Source organism: Oncorhynchus masou, chromosome 24 (assembly GCF_036934945.1).
Source record: "Oncorhynchus masou masou isolate Uvic2021 chromosome 24, UVic_Omas_1.1, whole genome shotgun sequence".
NCBI lineage: Eukaryota > Metazoa > Chordata > Actinopteri > Salmoniformes > Salmonidae > Oncorhynchus > Oncorhynchus masou.
The window spans coordinates 20,887,216-20,907,330 of NC_088235.1; the positions used below are offsets into that span (position 1 = coordinate 20,887,216).

The 20,115-nt window shown below is 41.2% G+C and overlaps 1 protein-coding gene across 1 annotated transcript in view; it reads right to left on the bottom strand.

Moving 5' to 3' along the window:
• LOC135511888 (mitogen-activated protein kinase kinase kinase 21-like) overlaps positions 1–16,515 on the bottom strand; it is a 37,451-nt gene extending 20,936 nt beyond the window's left edge. Inside the window, 2 exon segments of the mRNA XM_064933396.1 lie at positions 2,433–2,613; positions 14,742–16,515. Of these exon segments, the coding sequence (XP_064789468.1) occupies positions 2,433–2,613; positions 14,742–15,516 (956 nt within the window). The 5' untranslated portion in view covers positions 15,517–16,515.
• Positions 16,516–20,115: the final 3,600 nt, after the last annotated feature.

Consider the following 20,115-nt stretch of genomic DNA (forward strand, 5'->3'; position numbering starts at 1 on the left):
AGTATAGCATGGTGATAGTATAGCATGGTGATAGTATAGCATGGTTATAGTATAGTATGGTGATAGTATAGCATGGTGATAGTATAGCATGGTGACAGTATAGCATGGTGACAGTATAGCATGGTTATAGTATAGTATGGTGATAGTATAGCATGGTGATAGTATAGCATGGTGATAGTATAGCATGGTGGTAGTATAGCATGGTGATAGTATAGTATGGTGCTAGTATAGCATGGTGACAGTATAGGATGGTGATAGTAGGCCTCCCGAGAGATGCAGTGGTCTAAGACACTGCATCTCAGTAGTAACTGCGCCACTAGAGATTCTGGGTTCGAATCCAGGCTTTGTTGCAGCCGACCATGACCGGGAGACCCATGGGGCTCTGCACAATTGGCCCAGCGTCGTCTGGGTTAGGGGAGGGTTTGGCTGGCAGGGATGTTCTTGTCCCATGGCACACGAGCAACTCCTGTGGCGGGCCGAGCACGGTTGCCAGGTGTACAGTGTTTCCTCCACCACATTGGTGTGGCTGGCTTCCGGGTTAAGTGGGCACTGTGTCAAGAAGCATTGCGGCTTGGTTGGGTTGTGTTTCGGAGGACAGACGGCTCTCTACCTTTGCCTCTCCAGAGTCGGTACGGGAGTTGCAGCGATGAGACAAGACTGTAACTAGCAATTGGATATCACGAAATTGGGGATAAAAAGGGGTAAAAATATATATATATTTATACAGTTGAAGTCAGAAGTTTAGCCAAATACATTTTAAACTCAGTTTTTTAATCCTCGTTAAAAAAAAACTTAAATATATCCACATAATCCTTCCAGATGATGCCATCAATTTTGTGAAGTGCACCAGTCCCTTCTTCAGCAAAGAATCCACACAACAAGATGCTGCCACCCCTGTGCTTCACGGTTGGGATGGTGTTCTTCGGCTTCAAGGTCTTCCTTTTTCCTCCAAACAAAAATTATGGTCATTATTTTTGTTTCATCAAACCAGAGGACATTTCTCCAAAAAGTACGATCTTTGTCCCCATGTGCAGTTGCAAACCGTAATCTGGCTTTTTTATGGCGGTTTTGGAGCAGTGGCTTCTTCCTTGCTGAGCGGCCTCTCCGGTTATGTCGATATAGGACTCGTTTTACTGTGGATATAGACACATTTGAACATGTTTCCTCCAGCATCTTCACAAGGTCCTTTGCTGTTCTTCTGGGATTGATTTGCACTTTTTTGCTATACTTTTTCCACCACTGCAATTGATTGCAGAAAATGCAGAAATGATAAAAGTGCTGAAATTTGTTCTGGTTGAAGTTGAATTGAACAGTATAAAACAATCAGAATAGAGAAACTCATTGAAATCACTAATAATGTATGTGTTGCCACCCTAGGATCACTCACAACTCATAAAGCAAACGTAGAACTTTGATTATTCAAAAACTAAAAATACCGTTATTTAATTATTACATATATTTTTTAATATCATGATATAATATTTTGGCCATATCGCCCAGCCCTAGATAGTACAGCATGGTGATATTACACCATTGTGATAGTACAGTGATAGTATACTATACATTCCCACTATTATAACACATGATAACACTCAAATTCACATTGCCTAAACCTTTGTTGTGCCTAGGGCTGCCATTTAGAAGACCTTGGTCTTGAATAATGGACGTGTTGAATGCTAAATAATGGCAGTAAAATGTTGTTTACCAGTACAATGCAAACAATGATCCTGTTTTGATTAAGCACCAAGCCTACAGTCATCATTTATCATGTAATTCATGTAAGCTCTGGATGCAGCAGATTGTAGTTACCAGTGGAGGGTGTTCAAGGCTACTGTAGGCTATATTGCACATTTTAGTAGCACAGAATGTACCGACAGTTGTGATCTGATAAAAACAGTTTTGGTTTGAACAAAATAAGAACGAAAGCACTTATTATCAGAAATAAGTCAGGACAAATGTTTCTAAATGTCTGAAATAAAAGGAGTATCATGGTGCCACATTTCCAAATCCTCATCTCCTAAAAGCCTATTGATTCCAGTCTGACATGGACCTGTTTGGAACAGAGACTAGAGGAAGAGCAAACCATGGTAACATAATTACGCAGAGAACTCTATGCACAATGAATACTTTTAACAATTTACACAGTAACACAAAAAAGGAATTACTGGAAAAATTGTGCAGATGCAATGTTTGGTAACCGAATCACAGTAAAATTGACCTCAGTTTTATTCTGTAACCAAACTTTGCATCTGCACAGCTCTTCCTGGAAATGTGTTTTTGTAAATTGTTCAAAGTAGTTATTGTGCATAGAATTCTATGGTTAGTTAAACTTTGAAATCAATGGTTTTTGTTTGACATACATTTTAAAGTGAATAAGTCTCAGCGTAATTCCGTTACCATGGAATTTCCCAGGAGCGTGCTGTTAGTTTTACCTCCAGACATCGCTGCCTTTGGAGAAGAGAGAGGACTTGATGACTTCAGGGGCCATCCATGAGTACGTGCCAGCAGCACTCATCTTGGTGGTGTTGTGCCACTCTCTGGCCAGGCCAAAGTCTGTGATCTTCAAGGTCTTCCTTCCAATGTCATCGTTCGCAATTTTTTCAAGTAATAAAACTAGAAGGAGAGGAGTGGGTTGGTTAGGTATTTGGTGAACCACAATGGGATATCTTCAAAGTATAGAAAACAAAATAAAAATTAATATCTTTCATGATGATCAAATGGGGAAAATGACAGCATTATAATAGATCTGTCCCCAGGTCTACATGCTGTATACCTAGTGCTTTCAGAAAGTATTCATCCCCCTTGACACATCAAAAATTCTATCAATATTAAAATGATACAAACCTAAAAAGTTACTTATGTTGCCATTGCCAATTATGTAAAAATAGCTAATACATCCAACAAATAAAACATTGCATCCTGCAATGTTCATTAAATAGTAACTGCAAAACACCAGTCTCAACGTCAACAGTGAAGAGGCAACTCCGGGATGCTGGCCTTCTAGGCAGAGTTGCAAAGAAAAAGTCATGGATTTTTAGGCAAAGTTCCTCTGTCCAGTGTCTGTGTTATTTTGCCCATCTTAATATTTTCTTTTTATTGGCCAGTCTGAGATATGGCTTTTTCTCTGCCTAGAAGGCCAGCATGCCAGAGTCAGCTCTTCACTGTTGACGTTGAGACTGGTGTTTTGCAGGTACTATTTAATGGACATTGCAGGATGCAATGTTTTATTTGTTGGATTATTAGCTATTTTTACATAATTGGCAATGGCAACAGAAGCAACTTTTTAGGTTTGTATCATTTTCATTTCGATAGAATTTTGATTAACCACAACAATGATTTTGAGATAAAAAACATTATTATAAATTAAATAAAACTGTTACAGGAAAGTGTGCATATGAAAACCATAACTGACATGCATATCAGTAGAAATTGTATGATAAATTGGCATTCCACATGAGAAAAGTTGCAATGCAGACTCGTCATGTAGGCTATTACTGGCAACTTTAGGAGAGTAACGGCAGAATCTGCAAAAGCCAGTAGGAGTGGAAGGAGAATGGTCGGGTCTGAGATCTCTGGCTCCCTCTGGAATCATTTGTGTCTTATTTCATCTAACAGTGAGCTTAAAGCATCAGACAAGCTCAATGCATATAGTAGATTTTATTAAAACACACAGGGTGTGTCTATATATGGAAAAATACACTTTTAAAATTAAAGAACGTTTCAAAACTTTTGGTCGGGGTCAGCCCTAGATTAACAACATTGTAGTTACTCCACAATTAACCAAAATGACAGAATAAAAAGAAGGAGGCCTGTACAGAATAAAAATATTCCAAAACATGCATCCTGTTTGCAATAAGGCACGAGAGTAAAACTGCAAAAAAATGTGTCAAATAAATGTACCTTATGTCCTGAATAAAAAGTGCCATATTTGGGGCATATACAACACTTAACTGAGTACCATTTTCATGTTTTCAAGCATATCATGGGTATGTCATCCGCAAGGACAATTGGATTTAGGATAAAAAGAAATGGAATAGAGCTAAGTACAGGCAAAATCCTACAGGAAAACCTGGTTCAGACTGCTTTCCAACAGACACTGGGAGAAATTTCACCTTTCAGCAGGACAATAACTTAAAACACAAGGCCAAATATATACTGGAATTGCTTACCAAGACGACATTGAATGTTCTTGAGTGGTCTAGTTACAGTTTTGAATTAAATGGCAAGACTGGAAAATGTCTGTTTAGCAATGATCAACAATCAACTTCACAGAGCTTGAAGCATTTATAGATTGTGCAAATCAAATCAAACTTTATTTGCCACATGCACAGAATATAAGTGCAGACATAAGCGTGAAATGCTTACTTAAAAGCCCTTAACCAACAGTGCAGTTCAAGAATAAGAAAATATTTGCCAAGTAGGCTAAAATAAAAAGTAACAATTAAAAGTAACACAATAACGAGGCTATATACAAGGGGCACCGGTACCGAGTCAGTGTGCTGGGGAAGAGGCTAGTTGAGGTAATCTGTACATGTAAACTCAGCAAAAAAAGAAACATCCTTTCACTGTCAACTGTGTAAATATTTGCATGAAAATAACTAGATTCAACAACTGAGACATAAACTGAACAAGGTCCACAGACATGTGACTAACAGAAATAGAATAATATTTCCCTGATGAAAGGGGGGCGGTCTAAATCAAAAGTAACAGTCAGTATCTGGTGTGGCCACCAGCTGCATTAAGTACTGCAGTGCATCTCCTCCTCATGGACTGCACCAGATTTGCCCGTTCTTGCTGTGAGATGTTACCCCACTATTCCACCAAGGCACCTGCAAGTTCCCAGATATTTCTGGGGGGGAATGGCCCTAGCCCTCACCCGCCGATCCAACAGGTCCCAGACGTGATCAACGGGATTGAGATCCGGGCTCTTCGCTGGCCATGGCAGAACAATGACATTCCTGTCTTGCAGGAAATCACGCACAGAACAAGCAGTATGGCTGGTGGCATTGTCATCCTGGAGGGTCATGTCAGGATGAGCCTGCAGGAAGGGTACCACATGAGGGAAGAGGATGTCTTCAAAGAATTGGTTATGTTACAAACGTCAGCTCATTGGATGTTGTAACGTTAACGTTAGCTGTCTGACTTTATTAGCCTGCTAATTTTCACACCATAAACTCAATTATTAGATCAATTAAGTTGGCTAATGTTGCTCAACATTTCCCTGACTAGCTAACAATACGGCTAGCAAGATACTTAACAATGCTAACAATTAGGGACGCACAATATATCGGTGGACATATCGGTATCGTCCGTTATTAGCTAAAGATTCCAACATCGGTATCGGCCCGATGTTTAGTTTAATACCGATGTGCAAAACCGATGTCAAAACTGACGTGCATACCTATACTTTATTCAACGTCTGGATGAGATGTGTGCCCAAAGTAAACTGCCTGTTACTCAGGCCCAGATGCTAAGATATGCATATAACTGGTAGAGTTTGATAGAAAACACTCTCAAGTTTCCAAAACTGTTAAAATAATGTCTGTGTATATCAAAACTGATATGGCAGGCGAAAACCTGAGGAAAATCCATCCAGGAAGTGGGATGTTTTTGATGTGGGTAGTTTTCAATTGAATGCCTATAGAGTATCTATGTGTTAGGACCCAGATTGCAGTTCCTATGGCTTCCACTAGATGTCAATAGTCTTTAGACATTGCTTCAGGCTTGTTTTCTGAAAAATGAAGAAGAATGAGACCTTTCTGTCAGTGGACTGTAAAATCATGCAGTGCTGGTTTGCGCGAGTGAGCACCCTTCGTTGTTTTTCCTTTCCATTGAATACGCTATTGTCCGGTTCAAATATTATCAATTATTTAGACAACTGACAACCTAAGGATTAATTATAAACATCGTTTGACATGTTTCGACAAACTTTACCTGTACAACTAGGATGTATTCGTCTGCATGCTTTGACCGCCTTTGAGCCAGTGGATTACTGAACAAAACGCGCCAACAAAACTGAGTTTTTGGGATATAAAGAGGGACTTTATTGAACAAAACAAACATTTATTGTATAGCTGGGACTCTTGTGACTGCAACCATATGAAGATCTTCAAAGGTAAGTGATTAATTTTATCGCTATTTCTGACTTTTTAATTCCTTTACTTGGTTGTAAAATGTTTGTAAGCGGTGCGCTGTCCTCAGATAATTGCATGGTATGCTTTCGCCATAAAACCTTTTTGAAATCTGACAAAGCGGCTGGATTAACAAGAAGTTAATCTTTAAACCGATGTATAACACTCCTATTTCTGTATTTTGAATTTGGCGCTCTGCAATTTCACCGGAGGTTGTCAAGGTGGGTGGCTAGCGGAACGCCTGCACCAGAAAGGTTTTAAGAACTAATTCTTATTTGCAATGACGGCCTACACCGGCCACTGGGCCAATTGTGCGCCGCCCTATCGGACTCCCAATCACGGCCGGTTGTGATACAGCCTGGATTCGAACCAGGGTGTCTGTAGTGACGTCTCATGTGCTGAGATGCAATGCCTTAGGCCACCACATAACATAGGTACATGACATGATGACGCCACGTAAATTTTGCGCTACACTTGCAACACAGCATTCCTAACCTAGCCCACAATGTCGGCTGTGTGGACCGAGCAGTCAACATGTCGAGCAGTCACTTGAAAGATTAAAAACATTTCAGCGAGACAACTCAAAGGCGAAACCCATTAATGCCAAGATAATGGAATTCATTGCCCTTGACTATCAACCGTTCTCTGTCGTGGGTGATGCTGGCTTTCGCCGACTGGTCGAGCACCGGTACACATGTTGTCCTACCGGAGTTACACAGTAACAGCGTCTCTGCTATTAGCTTCACGACATACAATGGAATGTCAAAAAAGATACATGTGAAATAACACTATTTGACGACTCAAATAACACTATTTGACATGTTAGTTAAGCTTTTAATTTGACACGTCAAATAACACAGTTCTATTATAGAATGTTGTGTGTTCTGAATTTGCACGTGCAAGCCAAACGCCACCACTACGATCAGTATCACTGGTCAAAGCTGAACAAAAAAGTCTGCAAAAAAGCAAACACCGGACACGAACGATGCGGTTTACAATACCGAGTTGGTAATATAGCATTATTTTTTCGACCACAACTTCTGGAGTAGCTAGCTTTAGCTTGGTACCTAGCTAGCACCAATACAACCAGCCTGAAAACAATGACCAGCAGAAACTGCAGTCATTTTCATTATTCTTAGCAAAGATTTAGGAATCCTTGTGAGTAAGTATTAGCTATGAAATTGAACTTCAGTTCATGGAAATAAATAGCTAGCCAGCTACTTAACCCTGTTGCCCAAAGCTAATGTTATGAGCAGCCAGCTAGCTTCATCTGGCTAGTGAGGCTCGACCAGACTGGGTAATGTGTTGTGAAGCTAGCCACAATAAGGATTAGGCACAATAGTGGAATTTGCGGTTTGCCTTTAAAATAAAAGTACCTCTTTGAAAGTGATGCAGAAGGTTTCAATTGGTGGAATCATGCCATATTTCGACTAGATAATGAGTTTGAGTTTATTTTATTTTTACAGGGACAGTGCACATTAATCAACGTTTCAGTAAAAATGCCGGTTTTAGCCAGCCGGCTAATTTTCAACCTCAGTCCCTAAGCAGGTTATTGAAAATAATTACAATATAGACAATCATTGAGCAGTGAGCACACGCAGAGCAACATAGGACAAGCAAGACATAGCATACAGACAGAGCAACATAGGACAAGCAAGACGTAGCATACAGACAGAGCAACATTCATAAACAGACAAAATTCATAAAAGCAACAAAGTGTTTCCACACCTCACAAGCTACAGACAACATGGAAAGTGGCAATACACAGCTAGGGATTATGATCACAAATATGATTGACCTTTAGCGATGTATTGATACGTTTTGTGAAATTGTGATATGTGGTGCAGTTATGTGTGTCTGATGGCAGTGTATTCCAGACATGGGAAGCTCTCACAGAAAAAGCAGATTTACTAAAGGTGCTTATCCTTAAGGGAACTATACAGTCACCTCTCATGGCAGACCTTGTGGATCTGCTGCCATATGTTTGGGTTTTCTGTTTAACAAAAATACTGAGTGGAGGGGGAGCCAGGCCATTTAGGATCTTGAATACAAGACATGCGTCGGTGTATTGCACAAGAGTTTCCCAACTCAGGAGCTCATGCTTTCTGAGGATGTAACAGTGATGATGGCTATTGTGCTTCCTATCAAGCACTTTGAGAGCCTGTTTGGAGACAGACTGAATAGGTTTTTTATGTTGTACAGCAAGATTGGGCCCAACTAGTCAAGCAGTATGTTAAGTGGGGGAGTATCATAGATTTGACGTACAGTTTTGCTACCTCTGTAGTCAAACAATTTTGTATAAATTGGAAATTAGCTAGGTTGAATTTGGTTATCTGAATAACCTTTTTCACATGCTTTTTAAACAAGAGGTTGGAATCAAGTATGATGCCAAGGTACTTAAAATCAGATACCACCTGGAGCTTCTCCCCTGACACACAGTCATCTGGCTCAGTAGCATCTGTTGCCCTCTTTGTGAAGAACATGCAAACAGTTTTTTTTCACATCGAGATGCAAACTGAGAAGACTGATACCCCATGTCATTGATCCACAATCCATATAGTGGCTTGCAAAAGTATTCACCCCCCTTTGCATTTTTCCTATTATGTTGCCTTACAACCTGGAACTAAATTTGATTTTTGGGGTGTATGTATCATTGATTTACACAACTTGTCTACCACTTTGAAGATGACAAATATTTTTTTTATTGTAAAATAAACAAGAAACAAGACAATAAAACAGAACTTGAGCATGCATCCCAGACAGATCATGTGACACTTAACTAAAGTCCACCTGTGTGCAATCTAACTAATTATGTGACTTCTGAAGGTAATTGGTTGCCAGATCTTATTTAGGGGCTTCATAGCAAAGGGGGTGAATAATTATGCACGCACCATTTTTCCATGTATTTATTTATTTGAATATTTTGAAACAAGTTTTTTTTTCTCACCAATTTGGACTATTTTGTGTATGTCCATTACATGAAATCCAAATAAAAATCCATTTCAATTACAGGTTGCAATGCAACAAAAGGAAAAACACCAAGGGGGATGAATAATTTTGCAAGGCACTGTAAGTATGCCCCCAGCGCAATTCTAAAGTAAAATACATCGTGTGATTTCAACAGATTTGTCAAATTAACAAATTATTGTATTTTGTTGATTTTATATAACAACATTCCAACCTCGTTTAGCATGATCTATTCAATTATGGCACAATTCTACTATGTGTATTCATTTGTATCACTGTCAATGACATTCTTTTATTTTGAAGGCTAACCGCAAAGTCCACTATTGTGGCTAATCCTTATTGTGGCTAGCTTCACAGACGGATCCAACCACCATTAATCAAATAAGAACTGTCTTATAAAGCAGAGTTTATTTTAGATGATACGCAACTATATAGTTAGCTAGCTAACTATAGCTACTGAAACAGATGTCGTTTTGCTATGTTTTTGGGGAAGAACATAGTTTGCATCCATGAGCTAGCTATTTTTTATGACCACCACTGTATGTGAGCGAGACAACTTTACCAGTTCATAGCATATGTATCGATTAATCATTGTGACATATGAAATACGAGTGAAAGTGTAATCAATGTGTAATAACTATGTAAAAATGTATGAACGCGTTCATTTATTATGTGATGCGCAGTCATATGCAGGTCCTGATTGGTCAACAAGCTTATTTGACACGTCAAATAGTGTCCCATAGTATGAGAAATCCTGGTTGAGAATGAAATGACCGAACAAATGAACAACAAAACAGCACAGCATGTAAGTGAAAGAAATAGGTTTGGAATATGTTTTACTGGTAATGGGGACATATGTAAATGCCAACAAAATAACTTCTTGGTCAGTGTGTGTGTGTGTGTATAACCTTTATTTAACTAGGCAAGACAGCGAAGAACAAATTCTTATTTAAAATGACAGCCAAAACCGGACGACCCTGGGCCAATTGAGCGCTTCCCTATGGGACTCCCAATCTAGGCCGGATGTGATACAGCCTGGATTCGAACCAGGGACTGTAGTGACGCCTCTTGCACTGAGATGCAGTGCCTTTGACCGCTGCATCCATGTGTGTGTTAACTATTTAACTGTACTAGAATACTTAAAAGGCCAATAAAAAAATTGTATGTCGCTTATTGGTATAGTTTTTTTTTGGCAAGGAAAACATCGGATATCGGACAAAAATGTAATATCGGTGCATCACTACTCCATATCAACACCATAGCCAACTTGGCCAAACTAACAAAAAGCCATTATCCAAAGACTAAACACAATTTCATTTTTACAGGGGAGACCTTAAACTTTCCCATGTCCTTAGTGTTGATATTTAATAATCATCTACTCCAGAATAGAGCCTACAGTAGATACGGTCTTGTGGGCAGGCTTGACTCTACTGCCAGGTCAGTCACGAACTTGACAAATGGGAGGGTGACAACAAAACTCAAACATAGGCGACATCTGGAGAATGGTAATGTAGCAAATGGGCTACATCCGGTGGGGGTAATATAGCAAATGTGTTACATCTGTGGGGAAGGGTAATGTAGCAAATAGTTTACATCTGTGGGGAAGGGTAATGTAGCAAATAGGTTATATCTGTGGGGAAGGGTAATGTAGAAAAAAGGTTACATCTGGTGGAGGGTAATGTAGAAATAGGCTACATCGGGTGGAAGGTAGTGTAGCAAATAGGCTACATCTGGTGGAGGCTAATGTAGCAAATAGGCTACATCTGGCGGAGGGTAATGTAGCAAATAGGCTACATCTGGAGGAGGGTAATGTAACAGAATCACTAGAGCAGAACAGCAACAATATTGTGGAGAGCTATGGCAGTGTAGGAGGACTATGTGTCGTCTGTTGTTATTTATAGTAGATAAACATTATATTGTAACAGACATAGCATCTACCTTCACTTAGATTAAAACAAATACGCCCCAGTGGTGCAATATCCAAAACAAGCTTTTAGGAAGAAACAAGGCCTATTCCATTTCAAACATGTTTCACTGGTTTAATGAGCCTATAAAATACAGCAGTTTAAGTTCATCTCCATTTCCCTTCGCTTAATCTTGTGTGTTTCTACCACATTATATACAAAAAGTTAGCCGTAAAAGTACCAGCTTAAGGTGATAATGCCTCATTTGCAGACAGAATACTGGGTTGAGTCAGTCAGGTTTTCACCAACTGTTGGGCTATGCAAGGTGCCTGACAATAGGCGGTTCCTAAGTGGCCATAATAAAACTAATATTCAAAGCATTTCCAGTTCTCCTTTCAGAAAACACCTGTAGTAGGCTAACTACGCATTAATGTGGTTCATTTCAATGAAGGGACAGAAAATGTTGCCTTGCAATCTATGGTTATGCCCTCCTCTGAATGGGCCTATATATTTTCACTACCCATTTTATCGGTTGGGGTGTAAACATGAGAGCTAGACACAATAACCATGACTTGGATCCACAGGATAGCACTATGGTTCCCTGGTTTCATTTCAAGTGCATACCTTCTGGAGCGAGAATCTTGAAATTCTTTAACCTTCACATCTCTGTAGCCGAAACTACAAAATGAAAGTGTTAGGAGGGCTGGCAAGAGGCCACGTTTCAATGTGCTGTGCCCTGTCTGTCAAATGAACATTGCTTCCACCTACAATACCTCCCGACTCTACAGCTCCAATCAGCAGGAAGGAACAAGCTATTGTGTTAAAATAAAAATAGAGAGTTGAGGCTGTTGTGGAGATTAAATCTAATCAAAATAAGCCTTTCAGACCCAGGAGTCTGGGCATTCTTGTGGCTGCCATCACCTAGCAACTAGTGCTTGACCACTCCATTGTGCAAACTTATGTTAAGCTTTTGCCCCTCATTAGCAGCATTCCTCATTCGACCGCGAGGTATTAAAAGATTCGGGAACACAAAGACACAATTTCACTGACTTTTTGATATTCCCTTAAGATAATCATTGACCAAATCAGTGTGTGTTATACTACACTAAGTCAATTGTGGGTTGATCACTTCTGAAGGTATAATAGGTAGTCCGTCGGTTGTGAAAGTTTGTGCACTGCATTAGCCCTCCTCTCACAATGCATGCTCCAGAGAAACCTTCACAATAATATCCCACAGATGAATTGCCCTTTAGGCTGCCTTATTTGTGGCTGGTGTCCTGAGTAACTGGTTTAAAAGTATGAAACAAGAGAAAGTGTATAGTTCCCGGTGGGTGGGGGAGGTCAGTCAATTCAGTGCACACCTAAAAAAAACATGTTATATTTTCCAATTAAAGTCAGCTACAAGTGTTATTTGACTCAATGTGGAAAAATAAAACACACTACATTGTGTTAGCAGTGCAGTTACGCTAATTATGTTACCGGATATAAATCCACTTCACCTACTGTAGTTCAATAACCAAAAAATATAATTTCTAACTCAAGGTGTCATGTCATAGCTGACACCCCATTCTTTCTGCAGACATCTTTGAATCTTAATATTTAACCGTTTTTGGAACGAGTGGTCGCATGAAAAAACAGAGGAAGATTTGACCATAATTCTGTTACCAAACATTGCACCTGCACAGTTCTACCAGTAAATGTGTTTTTGAGAAATATTCTGTGTGAATTGTTCAAAGTAGTCCTTGTACATAGAGTTGCATGGTTTGTTAAACTTTGAAATTAATGGTTTTATTTGGCATACATTATAAAGTGAGGGAAAAAAAAAAAAAACTTACCATGGAATTACCCTGTTCAATAAAAAGAGGCTGGGTTTGTTTGGTTAGCCCACACCCCCATCTGACAGTGATTATGTAGACATGTGAACGATTCCCTGGTGAAAAATAAAATGCAGCCAGATGGATTGCCGAACAAGGTTCACCTTCGGTGAAAGCAGAGCCTGATGAGACACACCAGAGAACAGACAGTCGCCAAAATCATGTTTCACACAACACAAAGGTCACACTTTGAAGTATGTAGCCACAGTCATAGTCCACTCTGAAACCTTCTCATGCATTATTCAGAGGGACGACTCCAAGGCAGTAAACAACGCCACATAAAAATTTGAGTCCGGAAATCTTATCACCTATTGAAACAGGCCTAAAAGTTAACTGTAGCATGTTTCAGTTCTAAAATCGTAAGGATTTTTTCCAGTGGCCCATTCGGTTGGTTCTTGCAACACCGACATTGTGGGCTTGATTTCCACATGGGCCATATAGGCCTAATATGAGATGCTTTGGGAAATTCAGGAGCACATAGCCTACACTGATGACATGGTTTGAAGTTGAGTGTTTAGTAAAGCAGGGGCTATATTTGAGACAACATTTCAGGGTGGTGGGGGTTATGGAACCCAGCTGAGCAAACATAGACCTTATTTCACATCCTTTCGAGGGTCCCCCCTGCATACACAGATCCTTCTCTAGGGTCCTGCCTGGTTTTCAAATACCCTGAAGGGGATCTGTGTTTGTGGGGATCAGCCACATGCCAAACAGACCGACAAACAGATGGAGGAGAGCTCAGTCTCAGCTGCTTGTACAGGCCTCTGGAGTTTATACGGGAGACCGAAAAACAACAGAGTTGAAAGAGGGAATGTTGTCTGTGCTGAATGACTGTGGAAAGGAACGGAATGCAGATGGTGCAATTTCATCTCAGTCACAATGAATCTGCACTTCTCAAAATTGAATCCTCACTTCCCAAAATGTCAAACATCACTGCTTTGCAAACTTAAATGTACTGTCACGCAATCAGGCAAGATGGGACAGATATGTCAACAATACCTAGGCAGCAGCAGCCTAGTGGTTAGAGCGTTGGACTACTAACTGAAATTTGCAAGATCGAGTCCCAGAGCTGACGAGGTTTATATTTATAAAAAATAAATTTAAAAAAAGAGTAGTTCTGCCCCTGAACAAGGTCGTTAACCCACTGTTCCTAGGCCATCATTTAAAATAAGAATTTGTTCTTTACTGACTTGCCTAGTTAAATGAAGTAGTTCTCTTTCAACATGCCACTGGGCCAGGTGACTGATGAATATATATAGCATATCACTAATGTGAGGCTAGCCCAAGAGGGTTTCAGTGATAGTTTAAAAATCATGGCAGAGAAGCCCTCACTCTTAATCATTCCTTCAAATGCCAACCTCAACACTCAGTTGCTAGTGGGCCTATCAACAACATGCATGCAATGTCATATAATAGATGCCATTTAGTAGATGCTTCTGTTGAAAGCAACTTAGTCATAGGTGCATACATTTTATATATGGGTAGTCCCGGGAATTGAACCCACTATCCTGCACTTGCATTCTAGGCTAATATATGGCAGCTTACCCAATGTGCAGAACACATTACTTAGTGATGGATGTTTCAGTTGTGTAGAATATCAACTGTATCCTCATGCATTAGTTTAGTAATAGTAAAAGTGTATTAATAAGCTTTAGGATTAGTTTTTAGTTGGTAGAGGACATTGTGGACCATTCTAGATCCGGCATCCTTCACACTGTTTCAAGAGGGGTGTGCTCAAAGGTAATAAGTGCATGCACAGGTGCATTTTTGGAAACAAGTGCACCTATGGCCATGCTCTGTTTTAATCTGTTCTAAAAGTGAAGCAAGGTTATTTTGTAGCAGATGGTAATATTAATGTTTCTTACTGTTGCAGGATTTCAGGTCCCGGTGAATAATAGGCACAACAGCCTCCTCGTGTAGGTAGTGCATGCCCCTGGCGATTTGAACAGCCCAGTTGACAAGAATGTGTGGGGGTATCCTCCGACCAGTCAAAGCCCGGGTAAGAGTCCCTCCACGAGCATATTCCATCACCAAGCACAGGTTTGGCTCCTCAAGACAAACACCTTCAAGTTTTATTATATTGGGATGTTGTAGCATAGAGAAGAGCTTGGCCTCTTGCTTAACACCATCCGAAGTTGCAGTGATGTCTTCGTCAGGATCCTGTCGCGCTGCCTTCACAGCGACCTCTTGGTCTTTCCATGTCCCTCGGTAAACTTTACCAAATCCCCCGACACCGATTATTTCCTCTAAAACGAGTTCGCTAAAATCTATTTGGATGGGAGTACTCGGACGCTCCCTCACCCCTACCGTGCTACCGCCTGGAAGTCTGTAAATGGCAGGTTGATAGGTAACATAATTTGCAGGGAAAATCCCGACTCGATGGTTAATTTTACCCGTCCACCATCCTTCATCTCCCGAGATGGCAGCATCCTTCGAGAGGACCTCAACAACGTCCCCCCGCCGCAGACTAAGTTCGTCTTCTCCAGTACTTCCATAGTCAAACACTGCCGTCCACAGCGATCGGGACAGGGGAGCGGAATGAGCCCAAGCTCTTGCAGTGGGGGAATCTGTCCAGGCATGCTCTCCCGTGTCTTTCGGTTGCCCCTCACCGTTTGGGAAACCGCCCTTGGAAACATCCATTTCTCGGTGGCTGTAGCCGTACCATATAGGGTGCAAACTGTTGACGAAAAAGCAAACGATCAAAGGACCTCTAACTGGAATGCTCGTGAATCGTTCAGAACGATATCACAAATGGGCAAGACGGTTCCAGCATGGTATTCCAAAGTCCTGGTAAAACGCGTTTGCTACTTTCATCTCTCCGCGTTGCCACAGGGAGTTTCTTTGTGGGTCAACTTTTGATAAAGTTACGCTAGTTGGAAAAAACAATGCATATTTATGTAGCTAACGAGCTACTTATCAGAAAGTGTACATGAAAGTTTACCCAGTCCCAACTCGGACAGAGTGAAAAATAAGCCCATTACATCTACTTAACTTAATAGCTAGCAAAAGGTGCATAGCTAAATGTGCTAACGTTAGCAACTACCTAATTTAGTAGCTAGCAAAAAAGGGCATAGCTGAACGTGCAAACGTTAGCTCCTGAATTTTCAGGCTGACGTTTATCAAGTGCCAAAACAGTACCTGCAGTCACATTATCGAAATAAACTTGGGTTAAACACCAGAAACACACACCAACATCAGGATTAGCTATATTATTGTTGGTAACTATGCTATTGCCAAGCTACGTTTCAGTTAGCTTTTAGCTGGCAAGTTTAGCTAACGTTAGTTGAATCGCTCTCCAAAACCTTTAGCTGGATAGCTAACCCATTCGCTGTACTACTATAGTAGCTAGCTAACGTTAGGTCAGCCCATTGACTGCACTGACACTTGAACATTTGGAGCATACATTCTGCTAATGTATTGTCGTGTAACAAACAATGGAACGTTTTGTTGCGCTGAAATGATTCGCTCGGATCCGAAAGATATCAAACGTTTCAGCAACTTCCCTCAAAACAACCCGTACGGCACCGCCATCGCTCCAACTAGACTCGTCCGAACTGTCTGACACACTATTCAGCGTCTGGCAGGTCCTGGGAAGTTTGCGAACGCTGCTCGAGCTGTTCTGTACTACACGCAGATTGGTGAATTCAGCCTGACGTGACATGCCTGTCCCTATAGGAAAACGAGGAGGAGCAGTTGGGAGAGTAGCCTCCGTGTGCAGAAGAGGGCGCGCTGTGATGGACAATTATGCAATATTATCGATGATAGCAATAGTAGGCTAATAATTAATTACTGTGCAGCCGTGCGTAAACTCATTATTTGACAAGCACCAACACGACAATCACATCATAAACCAACGAGTAATAACTGTTTAATGATTCATAAACTCGCCTACATTAATTGGCCTATAATTTAGGCCAGTAATTAACTGTCTAGGCCTATTTATTAACCATTTTAGACTATACTTTTCAGCAATTGCATGTACTTTTTAGGGTCAGTAAGAAGTTTTTTTCGTGGGTTTTAAAGAATATGGCTAAGACCTGAAATAGCTTAGTTGGTTCTAATAGCCTTGTAAAAAAATACATTGAATATCAAGTATTTATATATTAGTGTTTTATAACCACCAAAAATGACCAGTTATAAGTAGGGCCAAGAGCTAGGCTTTAGCTCAGAAAGCTAACACAGGCCTGTGGCACACATTTGCTGACAACACAGTGGTGGTAGGACTGATCACCTACGGCGATGAGGCAATGTGGTGCCAGGACAACCTCTCCCTCAACATCAGCAAAACAAAGGACCTGATCGTTGACAACAGGAAATGGAAGGGAGAGCACGTCCCCATCCACATCGATGGGGCTGTAGTGGAGCGGATTGAGAGCTTCAAGTTCCTCGGTATCAACATCACTAAGGAATTAACATGGTCCGCATACACTGTACACCCACACAGTTGTGAAGCGGGCACGTCAGTTCCTCTTTTCCGAAAATATTTGGCATGGGTCCTCAGATATTCTATAAGTTCTATAGCTGCACCATTGAGAGCATTTTGACTGGCTGCATCACCGCTTGGTACGGCAACTGCAAGGCACCTATCCACAAGGCGCCACAGAGGGTGGTGAGTACGGCCCAGTACATTTTTATTTTACCTTTATTTAACGAGGCAAGTCAGTTAAGAACGAGGCAAATGAGTTTTAAAAAAATCTTATTTTCAATGACGGCCTAGGAACAGTGGGTTAAATGCCTGTTCAGGGGCAGGAGACAGATTTGTACCTTGTCAACTCGGGGATAAGAACTTGCAACCTTTACTAGTCCAACGCTCTAACCACTAGGCTACCCTGCCGCCCCATCACTGGGGCCAATCTCCCTGCCATCCAAGACCTCTACACCAGGCGATGTCAGAGGAAGGCCCAAATTGTCAAAGACTCCAGCCACCCAACCATAGACTGTTTCCCATAGACTGTTCTCTCCACTACTGCACAGCAAGCATTACCGGTGCACCAAATCTGGAACCAACCGGACCCTGAACAGCTTCTACCCCCAAGCCATAAAACTACTAACAAGACTGCTAAAGAGCTAATCAACAAATGGATACCCGGACTACCTGTATTGACCTTTTTTGCACTCTCTCTCTCTTGTACTGCCTCTATTAACACACACTGGACTCTACCCACACACTCACACATAGTTACACTGACACCCCAACATACACATACACTACATATGCCCAGCACGTGCAGACATGTATACTGACGCCATACTCACGCACACGCACCACAGACACATTCCCACTCATCACATATGCTACTGCTACTCTCTATTATCTATCCTGTTGCCGAGCCATTTTACCTCTCTCCATATGTACATAGCTCCCTCAATTATTCATTATTCACTGTGTATTTATTCCTCGTGCACATTTCTATTTTATATCTTTATCTTAACCATGCATTGTTGGGGGCCACCCGAGTGACGCAGTGGTCTAAGACACTGCATCGCAGCGCTTAAAGACGTCACTACAGACCCGGGTTTGATCCCAGGCTGTGTCACAACCGGCCGTTTCCAGAAACACATAAAGGGGCGAAATTTCCTTGTCACATTGCGCTCTAGTGACTCCTTGTGGCTGGTCGGGTGCCTGCAAGCTGATTTCGGTCGCCAGCTGGAAGGTGTTTCCTCCGACACATTGGTGCGGCTGGCTTCTGGGTTAAGTGAGCAGTGTGTCAAGAAGCACTGCGGTCGTGTTTCAAAGGACGATTGGTTCTCGACCTTCACCTTTCCCAAGTCCGTAGGGGAGTGGCAGGGATGGGACAAGACTCTAACTACCAATTGGAGAGAAAAAAAGTGGTAAAAGTACAAAATAAAATAAAAATGCATTATTGGAAAAGGACCCATAAGTAAGCATTTCACTAGTCTACAACTGTTGTTTATGAAGCATGTGACAAATACAATTTTATTTGACATACTGTACCTGGAGTTTAACCTAGACAATCATACCTACAAATGGCTTCAAAACAGCATACATACAATTATATATTTTAGGCATATCTCATGGGATTTGGGTGACTTGTCAAAGACTCCAGTCACCCAAGTCATAGACTGTTCTCTCGGCTACTGCACAGCAAGCGGTACCGTCAAGGTCCAAAAGGCTCTTGTCATAGTCGTGTGTATAGGTGGCAGGGAAGTCAGGCGCAAGAGAATCAAACTGAGTGAAATTGAGTTTTTAATAAACAAATAAAAAAAACATACTCCAAACACTAAATGTAACAAAAAATAAAGTGGGTACGAGGACCCGTCACGCACCAACACAACACTGAAATACAAACAATCTCTGACAAAGACATGAGGGGAAACAAAGGATTAAATACACAACAGGTAATGAATGGGATTGAAACCAGGTGTATAGGAAGACAAGACAAAACCAATGGAAAATGAAAAATGGATCAATGATGGCTAGAAGACCGGTGATGTCGACCGCCGAGCACCGCCTGAACAAGGATAGGCTTCGACTTCGGTAGAAGTCGTGATAGCTCCTTAACAGGTTCTACCCCCAAGCCACAAGACTGCTGAACAATGGACTATTTACCTTTTTTTCACCTTTATTTAACCAGGTAGGCTAGTTGAGAACAAGTTCTCATTTGCAACTGCGACCTGGCCAAGATAAAGCATAGCAGTGTGAACAGACAACAAAGAGTTACACATGGAGTAAACAATTAACAAGTCAATAACACAGAAAAAAAAGAGAGTCTATATACATTGTGTGCAAAAGGCATGAGGAGGTAGGCGAATAATTACAATTTTGCAGATTAACACTGGAGTGATAGGGTAGCATTCTAGAGGGACATCAGAGACTGTAACGTTCTGTGCTTCACGGAAACATGGCTCACTGGAGTGACGCTATCCGAAGCGGTGCAGCCAACGGGTTTCTCCACGCGTCGCGCCGACAGAAACAAACACCTTTCTGGTAAGAAGAGGGGTGGGGGTGCATGCCTTATGGCTAACGAGGCATGGTGCGATGAAAGAAACATACAGGAACTCAAATCCTTCTGTTCACCTGATTTAGAATTCCTCACAATCAAATGTAGACCGCATTATCTACCAAGAGAATTCTCTTCGATTATAATCACAGCCGTATATATCCCCCCCCAAGCAGACACATTGATGGCTCTGAACAAACTTTATTTAACTCTTTGCAAACTGGAAACCATTTATCCGGAGGCTGCATTCATTGTTGCTGGGGATTTTAACAAGGCT